The 13185-nt window shown below is 43.5% G+C and overlaps 1 protein-coding gene across 1 annotated transcript in view; it reads right to left on the bottom strand.

Moving 5' to 3' along the window:
- The window catches only part of LOC311036179 (apoptosis-stimulating of p53 protein 1-like), a 96918-nt gene that overhangs the window by 32263 nt on the left and 51470 nt on the right, over positions 1-13185 (bottom strand). The window contains exons 6-10 of the mRNA XM_084044711.1: positions 12256-12376; positions 10411-10490; positions 9936-10085; positions 8447-8587; positions 6260-6461 (exon numbers count right to left, since the gene is read on the bottom strand). Of these exons, the coding sequence (XP_083900837.1) occupies positions 6260-6461; positions 8447-8587; positions 9936-10085; positions 10411-10490; positions 12256-12376 (694 nt within the window). The remainder of the gene's footprint in view (positions 1-6259; positions 6462-8446; positions 8588-9935; positions 10086-10410; positions 10491-12255; positions 12377-13185) is intronic.

Genomic DNA, 13185 nt, shown 5'->3' with positions numbered 1-13185 from the left:
ATATAGAGTCTGAACTACACCTCCTGTTATATAGAGTCTGAACTACACCTCCTGTTATATAGAGTCTGAACTACACCTCCTGTTATATAGAGTCTACAACTACACCTCCTGTTATATAGAGTCTGAACTACACCTCCTGTTATATAGAGTCTGAACTACACCTCCTGTTATATAGAGTCTGAACTACACCTCCTGTTATATAGAGTCTGAACTACACCTCCTGTTATATAGAGTCTGAACTACACCTCCTGTTATATATAGTCTGAACTACACCTCCTGTTATATAGAGTCTACAACTACACCTCCTGTTATATAGAGTCTAAACTACACCTCCTGTTATATAGAGTCTACAACTACACCTCCTGTTATATAGAGTCTACAACTACACCTCCTGTTATATAGAGTCTACAACTACACCTCCTGTTATATAGAGTCTGAACTACACCTCCTGTTATATAGAGTCTACAACTACACCTCCTGTTATATAGAGTCTGAACTACACCTCCTGTTATATAGAGTCTACAACTACACCTCCTGTTATATAGAGTCTACAACTACACCTCCTGTTATATAGAGTCTGAACTACACCTCCTGTTATATATAGTCTGAACTACACCTCCTGTTATATAGAGTCTACAACTACACCTCCTGTTATATAGAGTCTGAACTACACCTCCTGTTATATATAGTCTGAACTACACCTCCTGTTATATATAGTCTGAACTACACCTCCTGTTATATAGAGTCTACAACTACACCTCCTGTTATATATAGTCTGAACTACACCTCCTGTTATATAGAGTCTACAACTACACCTCCTGTTATATAGAGTCTGAACTACACCTCCTGTTATATAGAGTCTGAACTACACCTCCTGTTATATAGAGTCTGAACTACACCTCCTGTTATATAGAGTCTACAACTACACCTCCTGTTATATAGAGTCTGAACTACACCTCCTGTTATATAGAGTCTGAACTACACCTCCTGTTATATAGAGTCTGAACTACACCTCCTGTTATATAGAGTCTGAACTACACCTCCTGTTATATAGAGTCTGAACTACACCTCCTGTTATATAGAGTCTACAACTACACCTCCTGTTATATAGAGTCTACAACTACACCTCCTGTTATATAGAGTCTGAACTACACCTCCTGTTATATAGAGTCTACAACTACACCTCCTGTTATATAGAGTCTGAACTACACCTCCTGTTATATAGAGTCTACAACTACACCTCCTGTTATATAGAGTCTGAACTACACCTCCTGTTATATATAGTCTGAACTACACCTCCTGTTATATAGAGTCTACAACTACACCTCCTGTTATATAGAGTCTACAACTACACCTCCTGTTATATAGAGTCTACAACTACACCTCCTGTTATATAGAGTCTACAACTACACCTCCTGTTATATAGAGTCTACAACTACACCTCCTGTTATATAGAGTCTACAACTACACCTCCTGTTATATAGAGTCTACAACTACACCTCCTGTTATATAGAGTCTGAACTACACCTCCTGTTATATAGAGTCTGAACTACACCTCCTGTTATATAGAGTCTACAACTACACCTCCTGTTATATAGAGTCTGAACTACACCTCCTGTTATATAGAGTCTACAACTACACCTCCTGTTATATAGAGTCTGAACTACACCTCCTGTTATATAGAGTCTGAACTACACCTCCTGAATGTTATATAGAGTCTACAACTACACCTCCTGTTATATAGAGTCTGAACTACACCTCCTGTTATATAGAGTCTGAACTACACCTCCTGTTATATAGAGTCTAGAACTACACCTCCTGTTATATAGAGTCTAGAACTACACCTCCTGTTATATAGAGTCTGAACTACACCTCCTGTTATATAGAGTCTGAACTACACCTCCTGTTATATAGAGTCTAGAACTACACCTCCTGTTATATAGAGTCTGAACTACACCTCCTGAATGTTATATAGAGTCTAGAACTACACCTCTTGTTATATAGAGTCTACAACTACACCTCCTGTTATATAGAGTCTACAACTACACCTCCTGAATGTTATATAGAGTCTGAACTACACCTCCTGAATGTTATATAGAGTCTAGAACTACACCTCTTGTTATATAGAGTCTACAACTACACCTCCTGTTATATAGAGTCTGAACTACACCTCCTGTTATATAGAGTCTACAACTACACCTCCTGTTATATATAGTCTACAACTACACCTCTTGTTATATAGAGTCTACAACTACACCTCCTGTTATATAGAGTCTACAACTACACCTCCTGTTATATAGAGTCTACAACTACACCTCCTGTTATATAGAGTCTGAACTACACCTCCTGTTATATAGAGTCTACAACTACACCTCTTGTTATATAGAGTCTACAACTACACCTCCTGTTATATAGAGTCTACAACTACACCTCCTGTTATATAGAGTCTACAACTACACCTCCTGTTATATAGAGTCTGAACTACACCTCCTGTTATATAGAGTCTACAACTACACCTCTTGTTATATAGAGTCTACAACTACACCTCCTGTTATATAGAGTCTACAACTACACCTCCTGTTATATAGAGTCTACAACTACACCTCCTGTTATATAGAGTCTGAACTACACCTCCTGTTATATAGAGTCTACAACTACACCTCTTGTTATATAGAGTCTACAACTACACCTCCTGTTATATAGAGTCTGAACTACACCTCCTGTTATATAGAGTCTACAACTACACCTCCTGTTATATAGAGTCTACAACTACACCTCCTGTTATATAGAGTCTGAACTACACCTCCTGTTATATAGAGTCTACAACTACACCTCCTGTTATATATAGTCTACAACTACACCTCTTGTTATATAGAGTCTGAACTACACCTCCTGTTATATAGAGTCTAGAACTACACCTCCTGTTATATAGAGTCTACAACTACACCTCCTGTTATATAGAGTCTGAACTACACCTCCTGTTATATAGAGTCTACAACTACACCTCCTGTTATATAGAGTCTACAACTACACCTCCTGTTATATAGAGTCTACAACTACACCTCCTGTTATATAGAGTCTACAACTACACCTCCTGTTATATAGAGTCTGAACTACACCTCCTGTTATATAGAGTCTAGAACTACACCTCCTGTTATATAGAGTCTACAACTACACCTCCTGTTATATAGAGTCTGAACTACACCTCCTGTTATATAGAGTCTACAACTACACCTCCTGTTATATAGAGTCTACAACTACACCTCCTGTTATATAGAGTCTACAACTACACCTCCTGTTATATAGAGTCTACAACTACACCTCCTGTTATATAGAGTCTACAACTACACCTCCTGTTATATAGAGTCTGAACTACACCTCCTGTTATATAGAGTCTACAACTACACCTCCTGTTATATAGAGTCTGAACTACACCTCCTGTTATATAGAGTCTGAACTACACCTCCTGTTATATAGAGTCTGAACTACACCTCCTGTTATATAGAGTCTACAACTACACCTCCTGTTATATAGAGTCTAAACTACACCTCTTGTTATATAGAGTCTGAACTACACCTCCTGTTATATAGAGTCTAGAACTACACCTCCTGTTATATAGAGTCTGAACTACACCTCCTGTTATATAGAGTCTGAACTACACCTCCTGTTATATAGAGTCTACAACTACACCTCCTGTTATATAGAGTCTGAACTACACCTCCTGTTATATAGAGTCTTAACTACACCTCCTGTTATATAGAGTCTGAACTACACCTCCTGTTATATAGAGTCTACAACTACACCTCCTGTTATATAGAGTCTGAACTACACCTCCTGTTATATAGAGTCTGAACTACACCTCCTGTTATATAGAGTCTAGAACTACACCTCCTGTTATATAGAGTCTGAACTACACCTCCTGTTATATAGAGTCTGAACTACACCTCCTGTTATATAGAGTCTGAACTACACCTCCTGTTATATAGAGTCTACAACTACACCTCCTGTTATATAGAGTCTGAACTACACCTCCTGTTATATAGAGTCTGAACTACACCTCCTGTTATATAGAGTCTGAACTACACCTCCTGTTATATAGAGTCTACAACTACACCTCCTGTTATATAGAGTCTGAACTACACCTCCTGTTATATAGAGTCTGAACTACACCTCCTGTTATATAGAGTCTACAACTACACCTCCTGTTATATAGAGTCTGAACTACACCTCCTGTTATATAGAGTCTGAACTACACCTCCTGTTATATAGAGTCTACAACTACACCTCCTGTTATATAGAGTCTGAACTACACCTCCTGTTATATAGAGTCTGAACTACACCTCCTGTTATATAGAGTCTGAACTACACCTCCTGTTATATAGAGTCTGAACTACACCTCCTGTTATATAGAGTCTGAACTTCACCTCCTGTTATATAGAGTCTGAACTACACCTCCTGTTATATAGAGTCTACAACTACACCTCCTGTTATATAGAGTCTACAACTACACCTCCTGAATGTTATATAGAGTCTGAACTACACCTCCTGTTATATAGAGTCTACAACTACACCTGTTATATAGAGTCTACAACTACACCTCCTGTTATATAGAGTCTACAACTACACCTCCTGTTATATAGAGTCTGAACTACACCTCCTGTTATATAGAGTCTACAACTACACCTCCTGTTATATAGAGTCTGAACTACACCTCCTGTTATATAGAGTCTACAACTACACCTCCTGAATGTTATATAGAGTCTGAACTACACCTCCTGAATGTTATATAGAGTCTGAACTACACCTCCTGAATGTTATATAGAGTCTGAACTACACCTCCTGAATGTTATAGAGTCTGAACTACTCCTCCTGAATGTTATATAGAGTCTGAACTACACCTCCTGAATGTTATATAGAGTCTGAACTACACCTCCTGTTATATAGAGTCTACAACTACACCTCCTGTTATATAGAGTCTGAACTACACCTCCTGAATGTTATATAGAGTCTGAACTACACCTCCTGAATGTTATATAGAGTCTGAACTACACCTCCTGAATGTTATATAGAGTCTGAACTACACCTCCTGAATGTTATATAGAGTCTGAACTACACCTCCTGAATGTTATATAGAGTCTGAACTACACCTCCTGAATGTTATATAGAGTCTGAACTACACCTCCTGAATGTTATATAGAGTCTACAACTACACCTCCTGAATGTTATATAGAGTCTACAACTACACCTCCTGTTATATAGGAGGCTCTTTCTCTAGTGTTTAACCAGAGATTACATAGACATTACAGAGCATTGAGAGCTGCAGTTCATCGTTCTAACAGACCTCGAGTATCGGCGCTGTCTCACCACAAGGTTAGACTGTGTCTCTAGCGCCCCCTATAGTGTTATGAGATGAACTACTAACTAGTCTCTCTAGCGCCCCCTATAGTGTTATGAGATGAACTACTAACTAGTTTCTCTAGCGCCCCCTATAGTGTTATGAGATTAAATACTAACTAGTTTCTCTAGCGCCTCCTATAGTGTTATGAGATTAAATACTAACTAGTCTCTCTAGCGCCCCCTATAGTGTTATGAGATGAACTACTAACTAGTCTCTCTAGCGCCTCCTACAGACTCACAGGTTTTTTTAGGTCTCTTCTCATTGGTCTCTGTCAGGATGATGTCTAAATCTGACACTTTCCATTGGCTGGGAGGCTTCCTGACACAACCCTCCACCTCTGCAGAGGCCACACCCACAATGACGCCGGCAGCCAATCAGAAACCACGACATCAGCGACCAAAATACGACATCACAAAAAGAACAACAAGCGTGACATCACAACAATGTCATCACACGTGACATCACAACGATGTCATCACACGTGACATCACAACGATGTCATCACACGTGACATCACAACGATGTCATCACACGTGACCACACGTGACATCACAACGATGTCATCACACGTGGCATCACAACGATGTCATCACACGTGGCATCACAACGATGTCATCACACGTGACATCACAACGATGTCATCACACGTGGCATCACAAACATTCACAATCACAACAGTAATAAACAGGAAGTGACATCACCACCACCAATGACACGTAAGGGGAGGAGAAGAGGAAGTAACAGACAGGAAGAGGAAATAGAAGGACAGGAAATTAGAACTCAGTGGGAGCCACTGGAGGCAAAATAAACATATATTTTATAATAATAACTATAAGTCTATAATAATGAGTCATCACTGACCTGAGTTTGACCTGGAGTGAGTCATAGCGGTGCTGATGGTTTTACATGGAGGGTCTATGGGGAGGGTTCTGCTGCCCCCTGCAGGAAGTTGGATGTAAGGACACACCGCGGCCACGCGGCCGGACACGCCCCCGCTGGGGTGGGGGGGGAGGGGCGGGGGCTGTGGGGAGGGGGAGGGGCTTCCTCCATTCATACGACTCAGCTGCATGGAGACACAGAAATGGTAAATAAATGGTAAATGGTGCATTTATATACAGATGTGCCACTTCAAAACTTCACACGTTACTGTTCTTTCCCTGAAAGTGCCCTGAAAATGCATTTTTTTCCTCCCTGTTCTGCCCTTAAAAAGGCACTGTTTTGGCCCTGAAAAGAAGTTGTCACTACACACCCCCGTTTTTCCCTTCAACAGACATCCATATACATGAGAACAAAAGAATGTGCGTTGAAGAAGGTGTCAGACTCATTATGAGGCGAAAGGTGATTTGAAGAGGTCCTTGACCAGGTGCTCAAATTAATTAGCATCATAAAAGCAGTGATCATCAAAATAATTCAGCATTTTAAATGCCCTTCTTTGTCCCTCTTATTGCCCTGGGAATCCCCTGAAAATGTACTGTCTTGGCGATGGCAGGACATTTGAAGTTTTGAAATGGCACATCTGTACAAAGTGCTTTACATAGATTGTGTATTACATTCACCCATTCACACACACATTCACACACACACACACACACACACACACACACACACACACACACACACACACACACACACACACACACACACACACACACACACACACACACACACACACACACACACACACACAGGCCCTCATTTATCAACGCGGTGCAGCCCGAATAATGAGCGTACGGCGTGATCACCGCACCTTTCGGCATTTATCAATATACCCTGACGTGGGCTTCATCCTACTTTACGCTGAGATCTCACGTCTGGTCGAGACCAGTTGTTGACGTTGGCTGCGTCCGTTTATTCCATTCTAGACCTGCGGAGCACCATTGTCTGACTGTCTGACAGGCATCTAGACACATATATCCACTCCAAAATGTATATCTACACTAATAAATAATCCCTGTGAAAATATAACATTATAAATTAATTTAAACAAACTGCTTTAACAGTCATTCAGATAAGATCGTAGATGTGGCTGTATTGAAAATAGCAAATCTACAAGCTCACAAGCCAGTGTCGCATCACATCGCGACGCGTTGTGAGCTTGTAGATCTGCTATTTTCAAAATAACGAGCGCTTTTGCGTCGGGAGTCGCGCGGTCGGGACAGTGAGGTCTACAAACTTACAGTAGCTTGTCCTATGGTATGGAGTTATGTCATAGAGAGTTATATAGGCTACAACCTGGCTGGGTTAAGGATATAAACCTGACGCTCCAATCTCTTATAACGTGGGTGGCGGCACGGGATCACTGCAGTCTGCAGACCGCCCGAGTCTCATGGGGAATATAGCCAAGATGACTGCTTTAGTGTAACTATCGAACGTGCACTGCTCGGTATGGGGTAAATAAATATACAAACGTATTCCATTCATGGCGATGTGATTGGTAGGCCTATCATAATATGTCATTCATGTAGGCTACAAGCCTACTGACTGACAAAGATTGCACCGTAACGGATTATGAAAGACGCAGTTGGGCGCATGTGTGTGTGTGAGAGAGCGAGAGAGAGAGGGGGGCGTGTGCATGTGTGCGTGCGTGCCTGTGTGTGTGTGTGTGTGTGTGTGCGTGTGGGGTGTGTTTATGTGACTTGACAGGCAGCGAGGCGAGGCGAGCCGGCTAAGCTCTTTCTTTGGTCGTATTCTGGTTCTTCATGTCGTAAAATCGGGGCGTTTCGAGAATATTTAAGGGCGTGTTATTTAAATGACGCTCGTTTTCAGACGTCAGATTTATCAAGGCTGGGACCAAATGTACGCTGGGATCAGCTGTGTAGGATGCGTTGATAAATGTGACTTCGACGTTGGTGTACGGCCGAATATATGGAAAAATATGCACCGGTTTATACGCTCCGTTGATAAATGAGGGCCACTGTGCCTCAGCTCTCTTCTTGCTCAGTCTGTCTCTCAGGTTGTGTGTGTGTGTGTGTGTGTGTGTGTGTGTGTGTGTGTGTGTGTGTGTGTGTGTGTGTGTGTGTGTGTGTGTGTGTGTGTGTGTGTGCGTGCCTCAGCTCTCTTCTTGCTCAGTCTGTCTCTCAGGTCTCCTATACGTTTGTCCATCACAGTGACCTGGACGTTCCTCTTGTTCAACAAGTCCTTGTTCTGAGACAGTTTACTGCTCTGCTCCACGTTATGACCATTCCTCTCCTATAGAGGGAGACAGAGAGACAAGTTATGATGATTCCTCTCCTAGAGACACAGAGAGACAGACAGACAGACAGACAGACAGACAGACAGACAGACAGACAGACAGACAGACAGACAGTTGGGGCCAACAAGGCCATGGCCCGGTCTCTAAAACCCTGCTCCCCCAGGGAAAAAAAATAAAAAAAAATCAACATAACAACGTTATCTCCTCCCCCTTTAAGTCGCCTTTGTTTTCAAATGGGGCTCATTTGCATTCGGCCGAATTGTTAACACCTTGGCTGCCATGGACGCAGATCTGCGAAGGCAGTCTACTGTAGAAAATAAATAAATAATTCTGCCACAGCCAATGTGTTAATGAGTGGCCATTAGAAAACCAGTTTCACCGTCAAAGCGGTTCTCCATTGCACAGAGACGAGCACCTCTCCATTCAGAAATGTATTAGAAGAAGAACCGTCGTCCTGAAACACCCTGCCCTGCGTCTAAACCGGCGGCCTCGGTCCGCGGAAAAAAATGGGGAAGTGTGTTTTGGGACGAGCGTTCCGTTTTCCACCCGGAATGGCTCGGTAATTCTCAATAGACTTATCAGCCGTTGTTGTGCGAACCCCCCCCCCCCCCCCCCTGGATCGTGTTTATTTTATACACTTATTGTTTGTTTTAGCTCTTGCTCATTTGATTTTCTGTTTAAGAAAGTAGATAGCTGATATATGTCACTTTTACCTTAGCGCTAGGGCTTGTTTTAGAAGAGAAAGCTGGTGATTAGTCGTTTCCTTGTCTACCTATGTTGAATGCACTTATTGTAAGTCTCTTTGGAAAAAAGCGTCTGCTAAATGACTGTACTGTAATGTAATGTAATGTAATGTAATGTAATGTAATGTAATGTAATGTGATGTGATGTAATGTAATGTAATGTAATGACTGTAATGTAATGTAATGTAATGTAATGTAATGTAGTGTGATGTAATGTAATGTAATGTAATGACTGTAATGTAATGTAATGTAATGTAATGTAATGACTGTTATGTAATGACTGTAATATAATGTAATGTAATGTAATGTAATTTCCAGTCAGCGACAGCTTCAGATATCTGAATGCTCTGTGAGGCGTAACAGACGTTACATCCCTAGGGCGCTGGAATCGTGCTCGGGTCTTTGAACATTTCATACACAGCACAGCAAGTGTGTGTGTGTGTGTGTGTGTGTGTGTGTGTGTGTGTGTGTGTGTGTGTGTGTGTCTGTGTCTGTGTCTGTGTGTGTGTGTGTGTCTGTGTGTGTGTGTGTGTGTGTGTGTGTGTGTGTGTGTGTGTGTGTGTGTGTGTGTGTGTGTGTGTGTGTGTGTGTGTGTGTGTACCTGCAGTTCCTGGTACAGTTTTCTCAGCTCTAGAGCTGCAGGACCTGACATGCCCAGCGGTAGCTCCACCCCCTCCTGTCCGCCGGGCGTGGTCTGCTGTGGCTGCATCTGCAGACGGCCCCGCCTCAAATCATCTAACTGCTGAGTCAGCTGTGGGAGGAGTCAAAAACACATAACTGCTGAGTCAGCTGTGGGAGGAGTCAAAAACACATAACTGCTGAGTCAGCTGTGGGAGGAGTCAAAAACACATAACTGCTGAGTCAGCTGTGGGAGGAGTCAAAAACACATAACTGCTGAGTCAGCTGTGGGAGGAGTCAAAAACACATAACTGCTGAGTCAGCTGTGGGAGGAGTCAAAAACACATAACTGCTGAAGTACTATTTTGACCATGTCACTTGCCTGCCACTAACTCTAACCTGTTTAGTGTGTTTAGTGTGTGCGTGCGTGCGTGTGTGTGTGTGTGTGTGTGTATTACCTGGTCCACTCTAATCACAGCTGACTGAAGCTCAGCCTGTTTCTCCTGAAACAAGGAACTGACATGATCTATCTCTGCAGCTAGAGGGAGACAGAGAGACAGAGAGACAGAGAGACAGAGAGACAGAGAGACAGAGAGACAGAGAGACAGACAGACAGACAGACAGACAGATAGACAGACAGACAGACAGACAGTGTGTCTTAGCTGTTACAGAGTGGAGGAAGTTGAGTGATCAGATTGGGAGTAGATTGTCTATATGATCTATATGATAACTAACAGATAGAAATTGTTCTGTAGTTGGTGTGAGGGCCAACATGTGGATCCAGTCATGTGTTCAGTACCAATGCTGCTCCGCTATCTACAGACATTGTTGGATAAGGGGCTCTCAGCCTCTACAATGAGGGTGTATGTTGCCGCCATTTGGGCTCAGCATGGGCTGGTGGACGGTCGTACTGTGGGATCTCATCCTTTGGTGAGTCGCTCTCTGAAGGGGGCTCTTAGATTGCCCCCCCCCCCCGCCGCATATCACTCGGGTGCCCTCGTGGGACTTGCCTACGGTCCTAGAAGCCCTGTGTTCTCCGCCGTTCGAGCCGCTGGAGCGGGCTGATCTCAGGTGGCTGTCTGTTAAAACCGCCTTCCTCCTCGCCATTACATCTGCCAAGCGAGTGGGGGAACTCCAGGCCCTGTCTGTCGCTAGGGACTGTTTGAGGTGGACTTGGTATGGGTCTGGGGTTACTATGTGGCCCAACCCCTCCTTTCCTTCCAAAGAGGCTGTCAGCCTTCCATATCAACCAGCCTGTCGGATTGACGGCTTATGCCCCACAGCCAGGGGCAGAGGGATGGCATCCTGACGGTGGGTTGCTGTGCCCCATCCGGTACTGAGGCAGTATGTGGACGTGACTTCTGTGTTCCGGAAGTCGGACGCACTGTTTCTCTGTTATGGAGGGCACAGGAAAGGGTGTGCTCCGTCCAAACAACCACTCTCTCACTGGATTGTTGATGCCATTCTGCAGGCCTACGAACGCAAGGGTTTGCCTGTTCCTCCTGTGAGATGTCATTCGACCAGGAGCGTGTCCACCTCCTGGGCTGCATTGAAGGGTGTCCCACTGGCTGACATATGTGCTGCAGCAGCGTGGGCTTCTTCCTGCACGTCTGCCCGCTTCTATAGGGTGAATGTGGCCGCCCCCTCATCCCATGGCGATGGCACTGCTGTCGGCAGTGGCGTGCACAGACATTTTGAGGGGCAGGTGCTCAAGTAAATTATACTTTTTTTTGTTTACTTGGTCTGCTCTTTTTTCCCTCTACACCTATACCTCTTTGCCAAAAATAGCCGAACTACAAGCTCACAATGCCTCGCAGCGCGAGGCGTTGTGAGCTTGTAGATCTGCTATTTTTGGCTAAACTTCTCCTCAGAAAAGGGATGCTAGGTTTCGAGTGGTTATGGTAAAAAGAAAAATCATATCACATAAAGATTTGGCGGACCCCCTGTAGTAACTCTGAGGACCCCCTAGGGGTCCCGGACCCCCTGTTGAAGACCCCTGCTGTAAACTGAAAAAAACAAAACTTTTTTTCTTCTTTTTTTCAAAAGGGCACTTTTGGTCAAGGGGGCAAAGGGCAGGCGCTGTAGCGCCACCTAGAGTCTATCTGTGCACGTCCCTGGCTGTCGGCCTCTTCAACCTGCAACTGATGGTCAGGTAAGGGCAGGTTCCTCGTGACTATGTTGGTATTAGTCATCCAGGTGTTGAGTGTGTGTGTGTGTGTGTGTGTGTGTGTGTGTGTGTGTGTGTGTGTGTGTGTGTGTGTGTGTGTGTGTGTGTGTGTGTGTGTGTGTGTGTGTGTTCTTACAGAGGTTTCCATTGATCAGTTTGCTGTAGTCCACCTGGCCTCTCATGGCTCTGATCTTCTTCAGCTTGGCTTCCTGACTCTCTACTCTCTCCTTAAGACGCTGGAGCTTCTCTGCTTCAGCCTGGAGGGGGGAGAGACAGAGAGAGAGAGAGAGAGAGAGAGACAGACAGACAGACAGACAGACAGACAGACAGACAGACAGACAGACAGACAGACAGATAGACAGACAGACAGAGAACCAAATAAACAAAAGCAAATTGTTTCCACGTTTTGTTAACTTCAAAAAAGGACATACATGTCTGAGTCCAACCCTCTTTAACTCTCTCAGTGCCACACAACCAGATATCCCGAGTGTTTCTGAATGCCTTCAGTGTCAGAACGAAAAATCCAGAGTTTAAAAAAAATAAAAATTAAGATTACATTTTTTTCTTCTTTTTTTGGGGGGAAAAAAATGTTCAGAACCCAAGATATCATTATCTGAAGATGTGCAGCTCCATCCACTAACTCAGGGGTCTTCAACAGGTGGTCCGGGACCCCTAGGGGGTCCTCAGAGTTACTACAGGGGGTCCGCCAAATCTTTGTGTGGTAGTATTTTTTTTTTTTACATTAACCACTTGAACCCTAGCATCCCTTTTCTGAGGAGAACTTTGGCCAAAAATAGCAGATCTACAAGCTCACAACGCCTCGCGCTGCGAGGCGTTGTGGAGCTTGTAGATCGGCTATTTTCGGCAAAGAGGTATAGGTGTAGAGGGAAAAAAAGAGCAGACCACGTAAAGAAAAAAAGTTGAATCTGAAACTTTTTAATATACGATATTGAGGGGTGGTCCCTGCTTCATCTCTCTCTCAGCTAGGGGGTCCTTGGCCTGAAAACGTTGAAGACCCCTGCACTAACTTATAACTGAAAAAGACTATCTCGCTTCCTAAGCACTT

The sequence above is a fragment of the Gymnoscopelus microlampas genome (genome assembly GCF_963454915.1).
Source record: "Gymnoscopelus microlampas genome assembly, chromosome: 20".
Lineage (NCBI taxonomy): Eukaryota > Metazoa > Chordata > Actinopteri > Myctophiformes > Myctophidae > Gymnoscopelus > Gymnoscopelus microlampas.
The sequence above is the reverse complement of the archived record's forward strand: the minus strand, read 5'-3'. Positions and strand labels throughout refer to the sequence as shown.